We start from the raw sequence: 19,319 nt of genomic DNA on the forward strand, positions 1-19,319 counted from the left end.
CTCTGTCAGATAGCAGTTCAGTATCCCTCAATGATTTAATTGTTTAAAAAAGTAAAGAAAAACTCACCCAAGCAAATCTTTGCTTGTTTTACCCAACTAATTTAATAATTTCCAGGTGTTGCTTTTAAACATCTAATCCTGTTCTGATTCTTTTCTCGTTTTATTCTGAAACATGTCAAACCTACAGAAAAGTTGATAGAATACTTTGATGAACTTCTACACACTTGATCTGTATCGAAGATTAACATTTTGCCCCTTTTGCATTATATTGCCTTATATATGTTCATCCCCCACCCCACCCCCCCCGGAATCCTAATAATTTTAAAGTCATGGTATTTTACCCCTAAAAACTTTAGGGTAGGGGCGCCTGGGTGGCTCAGTCATTAAGCGTTTGCCTTTGGCCCAAGGCGTGATCCCAGGGTCCTGGGATCAAGCCCCTCATTGGGCTCCCTGCTCTGCTGGTAGCCTGCTGCTGCTTCTCCCACTCCCCCTGCTTGTGTTCCCTCTCTCACTGGCTGTGTCTCTCTCTGTCTAATAAATAAATAAAATCTTTAAAAAAATAAAAACTTCAGGCTGTATTTTTTTCCTTTTTTTTTTTAAGATTTTATTTATTTATTTGAGAGAAAGAGAGAAGAGAGACCAGAACAAGCGAGGAGAAGCAGGCTCCCTGCTGAGCAGGGAGTCTGACATGGGGTTCCATCCCAGGACCCCAGGATCAAGACCTGAGCCAAAGGCAGATGCTTAACCGACTGAGCCACCCAGGTGCCCAGTATGTATTTCTTAAGACTAAGAGTATATTCCCATATAACCAAAATACCATTTTCACATTCAAGAAATGTAGTCCATTTTCAAATTTCCTCAGGTATTATAATAATGTCCTATAAATTGGTTGTTTCTTTCACTCTGGGGACCAAGGATCATGTATTGCCTTGTAGTTCTCTTTAATCTCAAACAGCTCTACCACCTTACTCTTTTTTTTTTGTTTTTGTTTTCTTTTTGTTTTTCATGGCATTGGCTTTTATTTTTTTTATTTTTTTTTTTTATTTTATTTTTTTAAAGATTTTATTTATTTATTTGACAGAGATAGAGAGCCAGCGAGAGAGGGAACACAAGCAGGGGGAGTGGGAGAGGAAGAAGCAGGCCCATAGCAGAGGAGCATGGCATTGGCTTTTAAAGAACACAAACAAGTTATAAGCTTAGATTTGTCTGATTATTTTCTTTTGGCTAATTTCAGATTAAACTTTTGTGGCAAGAGTACTCTAAGGTGTGTCCTTCTCAGTTATCACACCAAGAGACCCATAACTTTTTGTAGTAATATTGGTGATGTGAAACTTGATCATTTGATTAAAGTGGTAGTCCCCAGTTTTCTTCATAATGAGGTACTTGTGTTTCACTTTGCAACTAATAGCTAATCTGTGGGATGATAAATTTGAAGCTATGTGAATATTCTGTTGCCCAGCAACCTTTCACAGTACTTTAGCTTCCATTGGTAATTTTTAGCTGAATCATGGTGGGTGCTTGGTAATTTTTTTTTTTATTCTTTCATTAATGCTATGTTAGCTGTTATTCTTATGTAAAGAAGAATTTTTCCTTCTCTATACCTCCCCACCCCTTTTTTAATGTTGTAGACTCATGGATTTTCTAATTTAATTTTGATTTAATCCATTTCAGGTTCTCTTTTATATTTCTCCAGTGAATAAATTGGTGGGTGCCCTGATGACTGTATTATCCCTTTTTCCAGGTAAGAGGGTAACAGTATCAACTCTTTCTTTCGTTTGAGTTGTACTGGAACTTTCTTTTTTTTTTTTTTTTAAGATTTTATTTATTTATTTATTTGACAGAGATAGAGACAGCCAGCAAGAGAGGGAACACAAGCAGGGGGAGTGGGAGAGGAAGAAGCAGGCTCTCAGTAGTGGAGCCTGATGTGGGGCTCGATCCCAGAACACCGGGATCATGCCCTGAGCCAAAGGCAGACGCTCAACAACTGAGCCACCCAGGCACCCCTGTACTGGAACTTTCAATGATAAAATTTTTTTAAGGATAGACTTGCTAGGGATAACATTTCTATTTTAACATGATTTTCTTTTGTCATTGGGTTTCTCTCTTTTGTATGAGATTTTTCTTTTTTTTTAATTAAAATGTGTGCAAGCATAACTTACTAAAACTGTAATAGGAGAGTTCCACTCTTTAGAATGGAATATGCAGCTCTTTTCCCACCTTATTGTAAACCAAGCTGTTCTCCAATATTATGTGTTGTAGGCATGATTGAACATGGTCTCAGTGACTGTTCTCAGTACAGACCCCGAAAGAGTATGTCTGAAGATGCTGGGCTTCATGAAAGTAATCCCCCTGCAGATGATTTAGTTTCTATGTCTGCTCCCAACATTTCAAATGCCAACTCAGGAACTGTTAAGAAAATCATGACAGGAAGCCATGGAGGAGATGCTGGCATCAAGACTGAAGAACCGTTGCTCCAAGTAGAAGATGACAGCAGCAAAGGACAGGAACCCAATGATACCAGTCAATATTTGAAACCTCCTTCTCGCCCATCTCCAGAGTCCTCAGAAAGTGACTGGGAGACCTTGGATCCTAGCATCTTAGAGGACCCCACCTTGAAAGAAAGGGAACAGGTGGGGTCAGAACAGACAGACTCATTTCCAAAGGAGTCTGTGCCCTCAGACAGTCCTCCGATTACTGTACAACCTCAAGCTAATACGGGCCAGATGGTTCTGATACCAGGCCTAATTTCCGGTTTGGAAGAGGACCAATATGGCATGCCCCTGGCCATCTTCACAAAGGTAAAGTTTAGTGTTCTTTTTTTTTTTTTTTAAGATTTATTTGAGAGAGCACACACGAATGGGGGGAGGGCAGAGAGAGGGAGGGAGAGAGAATTTCGAGCAGACTTCACACTGAGCCAGGAGCTCATCGTGGGGCTTGATCTCACAACCCTGAGATCATGACCTAAGCCAAAATCAAGAATAGGACGTTTAACCAACTGAGCCACCCAGGTGCCCCTGGTGTTCCTTATTAAGGCCCTTAAAGAATCTGACCACCCTTTTATTTTTTTTTAAGATTTATTTATTTTTCTGAGAGAGAGAGTGTAGGGGAGGGGCAGAAAGAGATAATCTTCACGCAGACTCCCCACTGAGCATGGCGCCCGACTTGGGGCTCAGTCTCATGACCCATGAGATCGTGGCCTGAGCTGAAACCAAGAGTTGGACATTCAACTGACTGAGCCACCCAGGTGCACCCTGACAACCCTTTTAGAATTTAACTTGTAATGTTGAACATACTTTCAGGTCTGAAAATTTTCCTGGAAAACTGTAAAATACATACTGAAATGTATAGTGCTCCGGTTATCTGTGACCTTAGTGTCACATATGCCAGGTACCATACTAAATTCTAAATTCTTATATCTATGATCTTGCAGTCTACCATGAAAGACAGATACATCTTCCTGGTAACTAGAGCGAAGTTTTACGGTTTTCTCTAAATACTGTCCTTTATGCATGAAGTAAGACTTTATGGGGAAAAGAAAGATGGGTAGTGTTGACTTGAACATGTATTTCTTCCTCTATGATAAATTCTTCCTGGGTTTATCCAGCTTTACCAGTAAGTATTTGCCCCAAGTCAGTATTGTTGAATAGTTAACAGAGAATGCTTTGTTCATTTTGTGGCCTGCTGGGGGATTCTGAAATTATCTAATTTGTTTTATGATTGAACTAATGCACAGTTTCTTAAAACTGGGATTTAGAAACCTAGGGAGAAAACTCAGGACTCTCAAACTGCTGGTTAGTAGTGACTAGTTATGGGTTTTCTGAACTCACATATGGATGTTAGGACTACCTATACTTGTGGAAGCCCTTTCTTGGCTGCTTTACCATCCACCCTCCAGTTTTTATCATGTGGCAATATTAAGAGGGCGATTAACTGGGGAGGGATTTTATTTTTGTCTGAGAGATTGCTGAATTAAAGCAATGTAAACATTTTGTGGGCTGCCAATAAACCATGTTTGGCAGAATATTCTGTTTGTGTGCATTATACCACTACTGAATGTATGATGGACTTAACACCATCATTATGGTAAATCAGATATTTTTCTTTTTGGTTTTATGTTTTATTATGTGCTGATTAAAATCTAGTTTGTTATTCAGTCACAATTGTAAATACAAGTGCTGATTCTTTTTATGTCAGCAACTTTGGAGTATGAAATACTCTTTTTTTAATTGAAATATGATTGACACAATGAAATATTCTTAAAAGTGAATTGCCTTTAGGCTTTTTTTTTTTTCTCCTCTTGAAGATCATAAAGGACTTAATACAGAAGAAATTAGGTTAGCCAAACAGCTTAAAAGTAGTTTTAAAAATAGAAGCTACGGGGTGTTTGGAGAATATCCTGGGAATATAGAATATTGAGCCTTGAAGAGAATGATAAACTGATTGGTCCCCTGATTCAGTGTATGAATATACAGAAACAAATTTATACATAATAAAACGTTTATGTCTAGAAGAGATGCCCCAGCTGTCCACCTTTCCAGTCTTCTCTCTAGTACTTGAAATTACTGGAGGATGATGCCTTTCATGTCAGTTTTAGAAGTGAGCCTTACTGAGTCAGTACTTGTAGATACCAGATGCGAAAATATGCTTGAACCTATCCTGAGAGCTGATTTAGGAAGTGTAGGGAAGAAACTGGGATGCAGAGGGGAGAGAAGATGGGATTGGAGGCATCTTTTAGGTCCAGTGCCCATAAGGGGAAGGGAAGGAACTAAGGGAACCAAAAGAGAAGGAGGAAAATTAGAAAACTCTCCTGTGTGATATGTGTGATCTGCTGGACTATACCACTTTAAAACCAGAGAAATGGTGGAGAATGAGGGAAATGGAAAAAAAGCTTAAGAGGAGTTGGGGTAGCTATTTTCAGATGTGAAAGAATCCTAAGAGCTTTCCTTATGTCTTTCCCTGATTTTAAATCTTCCCTAGCTTACTACTGAAAGAATCCTGGAATTGGCTACACACTGGAGCAAAGCAGTTACAGTAGGACCGGCCAGAAGGCCTAGAGCCCTGGGAGTTAAGGTTCCCACTTGTTTTAGTCTCATGAGTCCGCTTCTGCCTCCTGTCTTCCAGTTATGAGGCAGTATTTATTATTTGGTAAAAATTAGTCGGATCTTACCATTAATGGAGCTCTGATGAAAAGTCACCTCAATTGTAGTAACTCTGACTGAATAAAAAGGATTTTTATTTTTAGTATGTGAGGTATGATAGGGAAGATGATTTTAGGCAATCACTAAAAAAATTATTTTTGAGTTTTTTACTTTTTTAAAAAAAAGATTAGATTCTTAGTTTCGGTTTTTGTTTTTAAAGATTTTACTTATTTATCTTAAGAGAACAATAGCACAAGTGGAGGGGTGGGTGAGGGGCAGAAGGGGGGGAAAGAATCTCAGGCAGACTCTGCACTGAGTGTGGAGCCCCATGTGGGACTCAATCCCATGACCCTGAGATCATGACTTGAGCCAAAACCGATAGTCAGAAACTCAACCAACTGAGCCACTGAGGTGCCTCAGTTTTTTGTGGGGCTTTTTAAGGGTTTTTTGGTGTTTTTTTCTTCTTTTGTTTGGTTGGTTGTTTTTGTTTTTTTAAGATTTTATTTATTTGACAGAGAGAGACAAAGCGAGAGAGGGAACACAAGCAGGTGGAGTGGGAGAGGGAGAAATAGGCTTCCTGCTGAGCAGAGAGCCCAATGCAGGGCTGAATCCCAGGACCCTGGGATCATGACCAGAGCCGAAAGCAGACACTTAATAACTGAGCCACCCAGGAGCCCCTTGTTTTTTGTTTTTGTTTTTTTTAATTACATATATCTGGTACCTTCAGTGTTTTAAATATATATTGCCTCTATCAGAAGATTACTTAATATAAAAACCCTAATTTCAGTTTGTAACTTTTTTAGTAAAACAAATCTATGAAAAAGTTAAAAATATATGTAGTTAGAAACCAGACTTCTTTATCTGCCACATGTATTAATCTCATTTAAGTATTGCTTCTGAGTTTATATTTGGTTTGCTTCATTTTCAAATTTAGGTTATCTACAGATAGATACCTTGATTGGCTAACCAAAAAGTTACAGATGCATGTTCATGAATCTTATTTAAATGGAATCATAATTTTTTTCTCTTGGCATTGTTTTTAGTTTCATTCATGTTTTTGCATGATACTGTGTATTATTATTCTTATGTAATTTTCCATTTCAGCTGTTGTGCAGTTTATCAATTATGTGGATGGACGTCTGCGTTGTTGCCAATTTCTGGCTGTACAGATAATGCTGCTATGAAATTGTTTTTCAGGAGTCTTGCTAGACACATGCCAGAGTTTCTATAGCAGTCAGTACCTAAAAGCAGGAATACTGGATCTTGTGGAATGGGTGCCTTCAGCTTAACTAGAATTCCCAGTTGTTTACTGAAGTGGTTCTGACAGTTTCCACCATTCCTATAACAGGGTATGAGTTCCCAGCTGCTCTGCATTCTCACCAACCCTTGATATTGTCCTATTTTTTAATATTTAAAAGCCATTCTGATAGTATCTTGTGGCTCTTGGTTTGTATTTTTTTCAATAATTATTGTTGAGCTTGAACATCTTTCCATAGTCTTGTTAACCATTTGGATCCCTTTTGTGTGGTATTTGTTCAAAACTTCTGGATTGTCCTCCTGGTCACTCATTTGTGGGACTTCATATGCTCTAAATACCTTTTCTGTTTATCATTTTTTACTCTATGGTTAGTGCCTTGGAGGTCTTATTTAAGCAGCCCCCCCCCACCACGTCGAGGTCCTAGGTTATCTTTTAAAGCTATATAGTTTTGGCTTTCACAGTTTGGGTTTTATTAGCTGAATTTAATCTCTGTGTATGTTTGAGGAGGGAGTCTTTCTGGACTCTCTCTTGTTGTTTCATTGGTATATTTGTCCATCCCTGGGGCAGTTCCCCCCCGTATGCATATCCTATCAGGCAGAAAAAAGGCTTTGCCTCTTGTTATTGATCTTTAAGCATTTCTTAGCCCTTTTCGTTTCCACATCAATTTTAGGATCAATTTAAGTTCTCACACAGGTTGAGATTTTGGTAGGGATTACCTTTAAACTCTAGATTACTTGTGGAGAGAAGGGACATCCCTATAACAGGGAGGCTTCCATTCCATGAACATGTTTATCATCCCTGACCAGAGGAGAGGTGAGAAAGTGGCATCCAGTCCTGATTGCACTGTAGCCCTTTCCAGGTCACAAGAGAAAAGCCACACTGTGCTTTTGCAACTCTTTAGCAGATCAGATCATGACGGTTTTGCTAGATTTACCAAGCTGAGGTGTGGGTTTTTTGTTTTTTAGTTGTGGTTTAAAAAAAAAAGTGTGTGTGTGTATCAAATTTACCGTGTTTACCATTTTTTTAAAGGGGGAGAGGGGTAGAGGGAGAGAGAGAATCTTAAGCAGGTTCCATGCCCAGTGCATAGCCAGACGCAGAGCTCCATCTCATGACCCTGTGATCATGACCTGAACCGAAATCGAGTCAGCCATTTAACCGACAAAGCCACCCAGGCACCTCGCCCTGTTTACCATTTTTAAGGACACAGTTTAGTAGTGTTAACGTTCACAGTTTAGTAGTGTTAACGTTCACTGCTATAGATCGCCAGAAGTTTCTCATCTTGAACTGAAACTCTCTACCCATTAAACAATAACTCCCCATTTCCCCCTCCCCTGGCAACAACCCTTTCTGTTTCTATGAATTTAACTACTCTGAACACTTTTTTTAAGTGGAATCATACAATATTAATCTTTTTGTGACTGGCCTGTTTAATTTAACGTTCTCAAGGTTCATCCGTGCTGTAACATATGTCACCATTTCCATCCTTTTCAAGGCTGAATAATATTCTGGTGTGTGTGTATTATCACACTTTGTTTATCCATTCATCTGTCAATGGACATTTGGGTTGCTTCCACTCTTTGGCTATCATGAGTGCTGCTGCTTTGAACATGGGTGTGCAAATACTGTTTCAGGCATTTTTTTTGGTTTTTTGGGTTTTTTTTTTTTACCATTATATAATATAGCTCCAAATATGGAAATTGAAGTACCCTAGGAAAGTGAGAAGTTAGAAGTGGGCTTGGGTATGGAGGCTGTTTTATGTGAAAGGACCTGGGCTTTTGTTGCTACCATACAATAAGGAACTTTAAAAGATTTAGGAAAAATAGATCATCATTAAAAGGCACCTGCGTGGCTGAGTCGGTTAGGGTGTCTGCCTTCAGCACAGGTGTCCTGGGATCAAGCCCCACATTGGGCTCCCTGGTCAGCATGGAGTCTGCTTCTCCTTCTCCCCCTCCCCCCTGCTCATGCTCTCTCTCTCTCTCTCTCTCAAATGAATACATAAAAATCTTTAAAATATGTATATATACTACAGTTTTTTTAAAAAGTAAGTGACACAGGGGCACCTGGGTGGCATAGCGGTTAAGCGTCTGCCTTCGGCTCAGGGCGTGATCCTGGCGTTATGGGATCGATCCCCACATCAGGCTCTTCCACTATGAGCCTGCTTCTTCCTCTCCCACTCCCCCTGCTTGTGTTCCCTCTCTCACTGGCTATCTCTATCTCTGTCGAATAAATAAATAAAATCTTTAAAAAAAAAAAAAGTAAGTGACACAATTTTAAGGCTATTTTGAACTCTCTTAATTTTATAAATATATAATACTTTCACATGGCTCAATATTCAAAAGATTCTAAAGTATCTATAAAAAAAATCTCCCTCTAGGGACGCCTGGGTGGCTCAGTCGGTTAAGCGTGTCTCTCTCTCTCTCTTTCTCTCTCTCTCTGACAAATAAAATCTTAAAAACAGAACAAAACAAAAAAAGGGCTCCCTCTCATTCCATCCCCTGCTACTCAGGCACCCTCTCTTTCAGTGGTAACCAGCATTATCAGTGTCTTCTGTTTTTCTCTGGGGGTATTTTATACATACACAAATGTGTAGATATTTTCCCCCTCCTTTTATACACAAATGGTAGTAAACTATTCCCCACTTTTTTTTTTTTTTAAGATTTTATTTATTTGCCAGAGAGCAAGAGCACAAGCAGGGGGAGCAGCAGGCAGAGGAAGAACCAGGCTCCCTGCTGAGCAAGGAGCCCAACTCGGGGCTCGATCCTAGGACGCTGGGATTATGACCTGAGCTGAAGGCAGATGCTTTACTAACCGAGCTTAGCAAATATTCCTTGGAAATGAATTTCATCACTCTTTATCACTGCCACATGTTCCATTGTACAGATGAGCAATTTATTCAGTTCCCTGCTCATGAATAGTTAGGATTCCAGTCTTTTGCTATAATAAACAATGCCACAATAAATAAGTCTTTACAAATCCAGACATGAGCAGGTGCACCTGGGTAAATTATAAGAAGTAGAATGCTGGTCAAAGAGCACATGTATAGTTTTTTAGGGAATGTAATTTTTTATATTTTTAAAAAGTTTGTTGATTTTTAAAAGCATACTTCAAAGTTTTCATGCTGTTTATATAAAGAACATTCAATAGTATTATGTTTATGTTTAGAAACAGGTACTTTGGGGGCAGAGGCAGTCTATTGTTGTTGAAAAACATAGATCTCAAAGTAAGGCATGAACCCTGAGCCTTAAACCAGCTGAGTGATCCTGAGTGAGGAGCGGGAGTCCTTTTAGCCTTTAGTCCCAAGAGGTGCATGGGTTGAGAAGCACTGTACTAAGTATCTCTAATGCACAGACACGGCTTTATTTTTGCTGCCTCTATTGGTTAGCGTTTTATTGAACAGAGAAAGATACTGTCAAGAAAAAGAATAAAACCAGGCTACTGGACCTGTACTCCAACTTTCGGAAGTCCTCTCTCCCATATTAAGTATTTAACAACCACCTGTCAGGTACAGTGCATGTTCTAGGATGCAGTGAAGAATGTGAAGTAGCGAGAGATGTCTCCTGCGCTCACAGAGATTTGTCTTGTGCTGTAAGTAACACAGCATCCAGAGAACTCTGTCTGGTTCAGTGGGGTGTTTTTAAGTGATGAGAAGTGAAAAAAAAAATTGTCACAGGAATTGAGATTGAAAACAAACTTAGGGGTTCAACAAGTGTGCCCTCCTGGCTGCGTATACAAGTTGTGCCACTTATTGGAAATCTGTCTTGATTTAGAATCTTCCAGCAGAAGTACCATATCCTCCTTCATTGCATCATTGAAGTGTTAACACCTTTATTCTCAGGAAATATGCAGCTTTTTGTATACTTAATTGCTGGTGTGGTTTGGCAATTCAGCTCTGATTTTTCAGGGCAGTATTTTCTAATACAGTTCAAATAGAAGTTAATTAAATATACAGCTATTGCTGGTGTCTCTCTCTCTCTCTTTTTTTTTTTTTTGGCCTTAAACATTTAATAGCAAATGTCTTGAAATATTTTTGCATGATTTTTAACAATAGGGCAGTAAAACAAATGCCATGCAGTGCTTTGCTGTTCTTAGTATGTTGGTGGTTATGTGTTTTCACATTTTTCTGGAAGAACTAACAGCTTTCTACTCAATAGCATGGGCTTAAAATGTCATTTCCCAAATGAAAAAGTCCAGTTCCTTAGTTACTGTGAAAGCTTTTAAGCTGAACTGAGAACAAAATGATCAAGTAAGACAATTTTCATGTTTGATTGCCACTCATGGAAAAGGGGAGCAGTTAACTGGACTCAGTGCCGTCAAGACCTGAGGTTCCTCTGGATTAGTGCTGTAGTGAGTCAGAGATCGACTGTGTTAGAGATGGCACGGCAGTGGGCAAGGTTCGGACGTTTCCTTTCCTACTTAGCTCTCTAGGCTTGGAGAGAGGGGTGGCTCTGCCGTTACTTTTCTGATGTTGTCTCTCACTCTTGTGATTCTTAGGGATATCTGTGTTTGCCTTATATGGCGTTGCAGCAGCATCACCTTCTCTCTGATGTCACCGTCCGTGGATTCGTTGCTGGGGCTACTAACATCCTTTTCCGCCAGCAGAAGCACCTCAGTGATGCCATTGTGGAGGTGGGCTGATGTATGAGTGCGTGTCCTTGACGCTGCTGCTCCCTGTTTTTCTTTCTTAATTGGAATTCTGACAGTGTAAGAATAACACTAATAAAGGTACAAATTCCTGTGCCGGGCATTCTGTGCACCTTAGGTATATTAGTTGATCTAATTCTGACAGCCTGTGAGGTAGGCATTGTTGCTGTTCCTGTCTTACACGTGGGGAAGCTAAGGCGCAGAGAGATCAAACAGCTAGCAGGTGGGTGAGCCAGGTTGCAAGCCAGTCTGGTCCTACTACGATCTCATAATTAAAATGTGTTTATCGTTTAAATATTTTAATACTTCTAGCCTACTTAATATGCTCCTGATATCAGGAGGAAGGAGCTACAGATAAATATTTGACATCAACGTGTGAGAAATTTAAATCGTGTTTAGTTTTACAATTGAAGAAATTAAAAAAAAAACAAAAAAACAGAAATTCCACCCTCCCTAGGTTTTTATAGTTTCTAATTGATAGTACCAAAACATCCCTTGTGGGGAAATGTTTATAGTATAATAAATGAAAATCTGGGATCCCAATTTTGAGGTATTAAAATAGATCCATACCTTCCAAGGCAGAGGATACAGATGGAGGGACCACAGAGTTGCCTCAACATTACTATTTGCATTCTAGTTCTAAAGTTGGTTGGTGGGTTCATAGGTATGTGTATATTACTTCAAAACTAACCTGTAGGTTACATATCTCTCTTTGTATATCAAATATTACATAATAAGAATATCCAAAGTATCTGTGTATCAAGAATTTTTAGGAATTATACTTACTAATTGTATTCATTTCTGGCGTGTGACAAAGGTGATTTTTCCTATACCTTTCTGTTTTCCAAGATATTTACAATCAACAAGAGTTACTTTTATAATTCAGAATTAAATATTTATGCATATATTTTCTAAAAACAAAATGAGGGTTTTTAAATAGAGAAAGAAAAAAACTTCAGTGTAAAAACCTGTCTCCTTCTCAGCCTCACTTTCTGAGAATGCTGTTATTCGTATTTTTTATTTCCAGCTTCAACTTCCCAGTAGTTACTCTTTAAAGTATGGCATGGATGTCTGCGTGAATGCCCAGACTCTGACTTGTACCTGGGTACCCTCTAGGTAGAAGAAGCTCTGATCCAGATCCATGATCCAGAACTCAGGAAGCTGCTTCACCCAACCACTGCAGACCTCAGGTTCGCAGATTACCTAGTGAGGCATGTGACGGAGAACCGGGATGATGTCTTCCTGGATGGCACAGGCTGGGAGGGAGGTGATGAATGGATCCGAGCCCAATTTGCAGTCTACATCCACGCGTTGCTGGCTGCCACACTGCAGTTAGGTAAGGGGCACACAGCCGCTTTTTCCTTTTGTAATCTTTATGAGGTTTTAAATTGCATGAGAAGGACATTTTCATTATAAAATTATCTGTTAACTCTCTCATACAGAGGTAACTGCTCTTAGCATTTTGAGTACTTTATATCCTTCCAGACCTTTTTCTATGTATGTGTTTTGGATTTTAGTTTTGTGGTATTTGTGGTGATCCTTTTATAAAAACTGATCCCATTCCAGATGTTTTTTGAAACTTATGTTTATGTTTCTATACAAAGAAAAACCATCGAGACAGTAAATTCAGGTCACTTTCACATGGCTGCTTAGTGTTCCCAAGGACCATGTGGAAGGAAGGATGTGTCAGTATTTGGGAGCTATTTATAAACACTTGTTACATGTTTTTAAGATATGTAAAGGGAGACAAGAAATAGGAAAGATAGAAATCACTGGAAATCACATTCTGAGTGATTAAACCTTCAAATTTTCCATTCTAAGAAATACTATTCCTATTAAGTGGTTAAAATAGAGCAGGTAAAGATAGACTCACTTGTGTATTAAAGCCATTTCATTCCGCATAGGGAAGGAAATCTATAAAAAGAGAAAATGAAGCTCTACAGTAAGCTTTTGCACGTGGTTGCCCACCACTGTGGACACGCAGCAAATACTTAGTAGGCTGATGTTGTTAAAAGTGTTGAGCTTTTGTTTTTCCTTTTTTTTCAATTATCTCTACCACTTTTTGGGGAAAGTTATTAAAAATGAGGTGAAATACACATAACCTAAAATTTACCATCTTAGCCATTTATAAGTACGTAGTTCCACGGTAGCAGTAAGTGCATTCGCTTTCTCTTATCAGTACTGCCACCTCCCAGGTTAGTTCTTCGTGAAATGTGTGTGGTGTTTGAAACCAAGGCATATGTGCTTCATTTGTAAAGGAAAGCTCTGAGCAAGTCCTTATTTGTTAATGGGATATCTTTAAATATCTCCCTCTTGTACAGATGTAACAGGTGAGAATCTTTCAATAATCTAGGGAAAAAAACCCAGTCTCCACCAGTCATGTTAGTTTCATGAGTAATTTACTTTTTAAATATATTTGCCTAGGTAGGTGTAAATGCCGAATAGTAATAGTAACTAGGCTTTTTTGTTTTTTTGTTTTTGAACATACATGCAGGGACCTGTTTTGTTTTGAGCACTTTATTTCTACTGACTCATTTCATCTTCACAACAATTCTGGAGGTAGAGACCATGTCCTCTTCATTTTACAGGAGAGGCACTGAGTCACAGAAAGGTTAAATAGCTTGCTTATCCCTCTGGTCGAGGCTGAGCTGTGATTCAAACTCAGATAATCTGACTCAGGCCCATGCTGCTGTTCTAAAGGAGATTCAGCCTGGGAGCTGTTTGAAGAATACATTCTTAAAAGAAGTTCCTTATGTTGCATTTGGGCCATGTGTGTCCTCTTCCTTTCCCAGCAACAAAAGTCCTGTTTCACCTTCAAAGCAAACAACTTACAATTAGTATATGAAGCAAAAGCCATTTGAATCTGTTCTCCAGAACTTTTCTGTTCTTCCAAGCAGAAGAAATGCTCTGCATTAGATCTTCCCCATGATAATGAAAAAGCCAAAGTTTTCAACATTATACATGAAAATTCCTTTGTTATTTAAGTATTTTGATAGTGAAATGCATGGAGATTAAAGAGTGAGTTTCACCAAATAGTGAGATGAAGGCCAAAGAAGAAAAAACAGTGACTAAAAGAACCAATTCATGTATTCATTCTGATTTTTTTCATAGAACTATAACATTTGTGAAAAGATAGAATGGTGCTCTAATTGCCTACTCTGTATTGTATATACGTCAATACATTTACTCACTGCACAGTCTACAGTTTTTGTTTAATAAATATTACTATGCCTCCTAATCTTGGTAAGGAGAACATGGAAATATTTTGGAATTGTAAGGAACCTTAGAATATATCTGGCTCAACCCTCTTATTTTCTGGTTAGGAAAATGAAGTTCTGAGTGATTAAGTGACTTGCCAAAGGCCACATAGCTTCTTAACAGGATTTCTGGAACTAGACCCAAGTTTCCTGATATCTGGTAGGCTATCTTCCCCCAAAAAGCATGGGGGTGGGGGGCATAAAGCCATTCCTTTACCCGTTTTGGTTATGAATCTTCACATCCCTGACTGGCTACAGTCCAGCTCAACTTTCAAATATTTACTTGACAGATAATGAAAAGATCTTATCGGACTATGGGACAGCCTTTGTTACAGCCTGGAAGAGTACTCACAACTACAGGGTGTGGAACAGCAACAAGCATCCGGCACTTGCAGAAATAAATCCGAAGTAAGCACATCCTCTGAGGGTTGAGAGTACATAACATGGTTGATTTACTAAGTATGTCCCAATAGAAAGAAGATCGTATCTTAACTTTGATGACAACATGACTATCTCCAAAAATCTCCTTAAGTAGATTATAAAATCCCAAATACAGAGAAGCAACTGAAAACTGCTTCCCTATTCTTACTTCTTATACAAAAAGCTCAAGACATTTTTGGAAGGATTAACATTTCTCTTGGCATAATTCAGAAGAGGAAGTCTGGCACATGGTGATGCTCAGTACATGATAGTTCTCTCCCTTTCCCTGGATCTGTACTTTAGCAGAATGGTCAAACATGATAGAAACCTCGAAGGAAATACCACTGGTTGAAACTGAGAGGTTATTTTAAAACGTGAAGGGTGAAAAAACTAAAGTTGATATTTGAACTCCTAGATGTGTGGTCAAACCTAGTTTCCAACTCGGATTCTAAAATCCATCAAAATGTAATACCTGTCACAATACTGAATGTTGACAGACTTCATCCGTGTAGGCATAAAAGACGTTTGAACTTGCTGTGAAGTGGGGCCGTTATGAAGCAATGCTGTCCTGTGTGAATGGAACAGAGTAGAATCTAAGGAGATCTCTCCACTGATAGAATGTGTACGTAGTACCCTCCCCCTCCACCCCGCCCCGCGGTTTCAGTTCCTCGGGGTCAGCTGCAATCCTGAAGCAAATGATCCTTTTTGTGATGTGTCATCAGGTCAGTAGTAACCTAATGCTACATCACAATCCCTAACGTCCATCACCTCCCTTCATCTTATCACTAGGCGTTCTACCATCCCGCGTCCTCACAAGAAGAGGAAGAGTGAGTACAGTGCAGTAAGATATTTTCAGAGAGTGAGAAAGACTACATTCACATAACTTTTATTACAGTGTATTGCTATAATTGTGTTTTATCATTAGTTATTGTTAATCTCTTGCTGTGCCTAGTTTATAAACTAAACTTTATTGTAGGTATGAATATATAGGAAAGTCATAGTATATTATGTAGGACTAGGTACTGTCTGTGGTTTCAGGCATCCATTGGGTGTCTCAGAATGTGTCCTCCAAAGATAAGGGGGAACTCCTGTACATCCTAAAGACTTATTTTCTAAATTAAATGATTAAAATGATTTTTCTTAATGATACAGGTGTACACTGAATGTTTTCATTTGTATTTTAAACTTACACTTTTTGGTGAGAGTCGGACAAAAACCAACTTTGTACTGACTGCTGTGTTATTCGGGAGCAGGGCTTAACTTAGCTAGACTGGGGATGTGATTTAAGCAGTGCTATAAAGAATATTCCGTCTCTCTCCCCCCACACACAGAATCCAGATATTTATGTCATTGTAACTTGGGGAAGCATCTGCAAGGATGAAGTATAGCAGGGTTTTAAAGAATGTGTCTGTTAAACTTTATATCGTCTATCAAGAAAATGACCGGGTTCAGCAACAATTTTGGTGAATTTAATCATCACACTGGGCTATAGCAGAAACCTCTATTGGCATTTGAATGTGGTAAAAACATAGAGAATTAAAAGGCAAAAACATCTTAATAGTATTAAATGAAAGAGCTAAGAGTTCAAAGTATTCTCGCTCGCTAACCACAAGGTCTGTGTTTTAAAGAGTGATGAAGGAAAACAGATGTGAGTTTGCTTGTCTGGTGGCCCTCACTGTGGTGATGCAGTGGGGGCGGGGGTGGGGAGTGAGAGTCCACCTCGACCATCTGCGGTGTGGCCTGCAGGGCCATCCGGTCTCTTCCCCCAGCGCTCTGCGCTGATAACCTGGTCAGATCTTCATCCGGTCTCTGCATCTGCTGTGGTGCCTTTAATTTGAAGCAGCTGTATAGATTTCAATACCGGTCCACAAGAGGGGTTTTAAAGGACTGTGTAAAACTGTACTTTTAAAAATGTGTAAATAAATTGGGGTTATTTAGATTGAGGAGAAAGCTGAAGACAGACTTGAAATACATAGGTAGGGAAATTATGCAGATATAATAGCAGTTTTTCATTATTTTCACCAAATTAAAAACAAAAAATGATAGTCTTCAGTTATGTTATCAGGGGATATAACTTAGACATATTCTAAAGTAATTGTAAGATTTGGGATCTATGAAACCCTTTCTCGAGCTCCAGAAGAGGAGAGAAGGCAGTCCTCTAACTTCCCTTAGTAAACAGCAGGTACGCGTCATCCTTTAAACGGGGACTTTCCAGGAATATGAAGAATGATTAAGTACTCTCAGTTCTATCAGCCTATGATTCAGGAATCCAGAAGAAGTAAAGTTATTACATATGCTTAATATGGCCAATAAGGAGATTTGTTGTCTTTTGAGAAACCAATAAATAGCATTTTGATGTTTTTATAAGTAGCTATGGATTTCATTAGAGTCACTTTTTTTGTTGGACATTGAGAGAGACCTCTCAGGGTGAAATAAGAATGTAGATATTTAATGACTCCTTTTATAGTACAGCTTTCGTCAAGTTTCCTGTATGTGTATATATATATATATATATATATATATACACACACACATACACACACACACATATGCTTCTTCCCTTTTGTACATTTTTAAGCCCTGCATTTTGAGTTGCTTTTCAAATAGAAAGTACAGATTTTACTGGTGTACATAGATCTTCAGATGACCAGTAGCACGCATTTATAAGCAGAATCAAGGTACAGTCCATGGCCATGGCCTAAGTGAGTGACTAACCCTGACTATCCTGGGAAGCTTTTTAAAATCATTGATGCTCGAGCCCCGCCCCAGACCAAATAATCAGAACATTAGTGTAGCATTAACACAAACCTCTTTCTCACCCTCCATTCCAAGAAGAAAAACACATATTTTACATGGGAAGAAATAAGCTCAAAGCTCCCGAGACTGTAAGTAAAGATGTCCACTCAAAGCCCTGTTTCCTGCTGTCCCACCCAGCTGAGTACACCCCTGAAAGGTTTACTGATACTTCCTTGTGACAGCACTGTTTTGCGGCTTTATTGGTAAAATACTCACAGTCTAATAGTCTCAAACTTTGTTTTACAGTCATCCTTTCCAAGGCCAGTACTCAGTGTCAGACATGAAGTTAAGATTCTCACAGTGAGTATTTAGAGGAAAAAACGAGGAAAATTTTTATGCCTGAGTTTATGCCATGTGTTTCATTGCTAATTAGGAATTGTTTTTCTCCACTTGATAGACTTGTGCTTCAAATAGTAACCAAATATGTGCATAACATTCTCCAGCTCAGCAGTGTGTATGTTTCAGAGTGAAAACACTGCTGTTTCGTAGAGAATGGTGTGAACTAATAACAGAATTTGCCATTTTTATTCTGGTGGAGTAACTTTAGCAAATCATAACTGTAGGGAGAACTAACCATGCATCCTTCTGGCCTTTTTTTGGTTCATCTGCATGTTATTTTAGGATTTTCTGAAAGTTTACATGCTTAAAAAGGTTACTAAATTAATTGATGCATGACAAATAATTTGGCTTCTTTTCTCAATAATTCTGTTGGGGGGGTTATAGGGTGTGGTATGTGTGAATTTTTGTAATGTACTTAAAACTTCTTTGCTTTACTCAGCTCTGTTCAAAACAGTGAACGTGGCAAAAAAATTGGAAACGTCATGGTCACAACCAGCCGAAATGTTGTACAAACAGGAAAAGCTGTTGGTAAGACATGCCTTTAGCCAGAAACAGATTAGAATCATAACACATCTCTACTCTGTAAACACATCTCTACTCTGTACTCAGTGTGTCATTGATAAAATCATAAAGTTGTAGAGATCTGTGTATCATATAATAATACAAGATGGTTGAATACAAAGGTTTTGTTTTCACCTTATTCATGAAAATTCTTATGACATCAGATAAAGTTCAGCAAATTTTGCCACACCTGATGGAGAGAGACAATTTTCTGATGTGTTCACTCTTCTGTTACAAGGATTTAGCATTTCCTGAGCTGCCTGTAGTTTTTTTAGAAGTAGCACCATAATTAAGTAGGCATTAGGAGTGCTGTCTTCTAAGGTATTACTGTAAAATAAAGGAAATCCGTGAAACCAACAGGTCATATTTTAAAAGATTAACAATATCAATAAAACCTTTATAGACTAATAAGATACAAATTACCAGTTTTGGGAATGGAAGAGGGGACATCACTGTAGACCTTACAGAAATTAAAAGGATTATAGGGAATATTGTGAATAACTTTATGCCAATTTTTTGACAATTTAGATGAAATATGCCAGTTGTCTGAAAGACTCGAACTGCCAAAACTGATGCAATAAGTAATCAAAAATTTAAATAGCCCTATATCTATTAAATAAATTAAAAATTATGCCACAGGTTTTTAATTTAATCCAGGCCAAGATGGCTTCACTTATGAATTATATCAAATATTTAAGGAATAATTCCAATTTTATACAAACTCTTTCAGAGAGTAGTGGATGAGGTGTAACCCTCCCCAGTTCGTTTGTTTGTTTGTTTATCAGAGAGAGAGAGAGAGTGTGTGTAAGCACAAGCAGAGGTAGGAAGCAGGTTCCGCACTAAGCAAGGAACCCTATGTGGGACTTGATCCCAGGACCTTAGGATCATGACCTGAGCCAGAAGGCAGCT

General features: G+C 38.6%; 1 protein-coding gene and 1 long non-coding RNA gene across 23 annotated transcripts in view; one reads left to right on the forward strand and one right to left on the reverse strand.

Moving 5' to 3' along the window:
- The window catches only part of AVL9 (AVL9 cell migration associated), an 84,427-nt gene that overhangs the window by 37,014 nt on the left and 28,094 nt on the right, over positions 1 to 19,319 (forward strand). For 20 of the 22 annotated variants that reach the window (XR_004628407.1, XR_004628404.1, XR_004628410.1 and 17 more), the window contains exons 9-15: positions 1,672 to 1,741; positions 2,260 to 2,798; positions 10,888 to 11,022; positions 12,154 to 12,373; positions 14,585 to 14,702; positions 17,757 to 17,810; positions 18,289 to 18,377. Coding sequence is in view for 2 of the 22 variants with exons in the window: in XM_034670147.1 (XP_034526038.1) it covers positions 1,672 to 1,741; positions 2,260 to 2,798; positions 10,888 to 11,022; positions 12,154 to 12,373; positions 14,585 to 14,702; positions 17,757 to 17,810; positions 18,289 to 18,377 (1,225 nt within the window). In the remaining 20 variants the exon portion in view is untranslated. Of the gene's footprint in view, positions 1 to 1,671; positions 1,742 to 2,259; positions 2,799 to 10,887; positions 11,023 to 12,153; positions 12,374 to 14,360; positions 14,545 to 14,584; positions 14,703 to 17,756; positions 17,811 to 18,288; positions 18,378 to 19,319 lie in introns of those variants that run through there. The other 2 variants (XR_004628429.1, XM_034670155.1) reach the window with 2 other exon arrangements.
- Positions 13,553 to 18,738, reverse strand: LOC117804158. Its single transcript, XR_004628460.1, has 3 exons — positions 18,601 to 18,738; positions 15,187 to 15,282; positions 13,553 to 13,849 (listed from the first exon to the last, which is right to left on the reverse strand). It is a non-coding gene; the product is annotated as an uncharacterized LOC117804158 (long non-coding RNA).

Source organism: Ailuropoda melanoleuca, chromosome 1, assembly GCF_002007445.2.
Source record: "Ailuropoda melanoleuca isolate Jingjing chromosome 1, ASM200744v2, whole genome shotgun sequence".
Taxonomy (NCBI): Eukaryota; Metazoa; Chordata; class Mammalia; order Carnivora; family Ursidae; genus Ailuropoda; species Ailuropoda melanoleuca.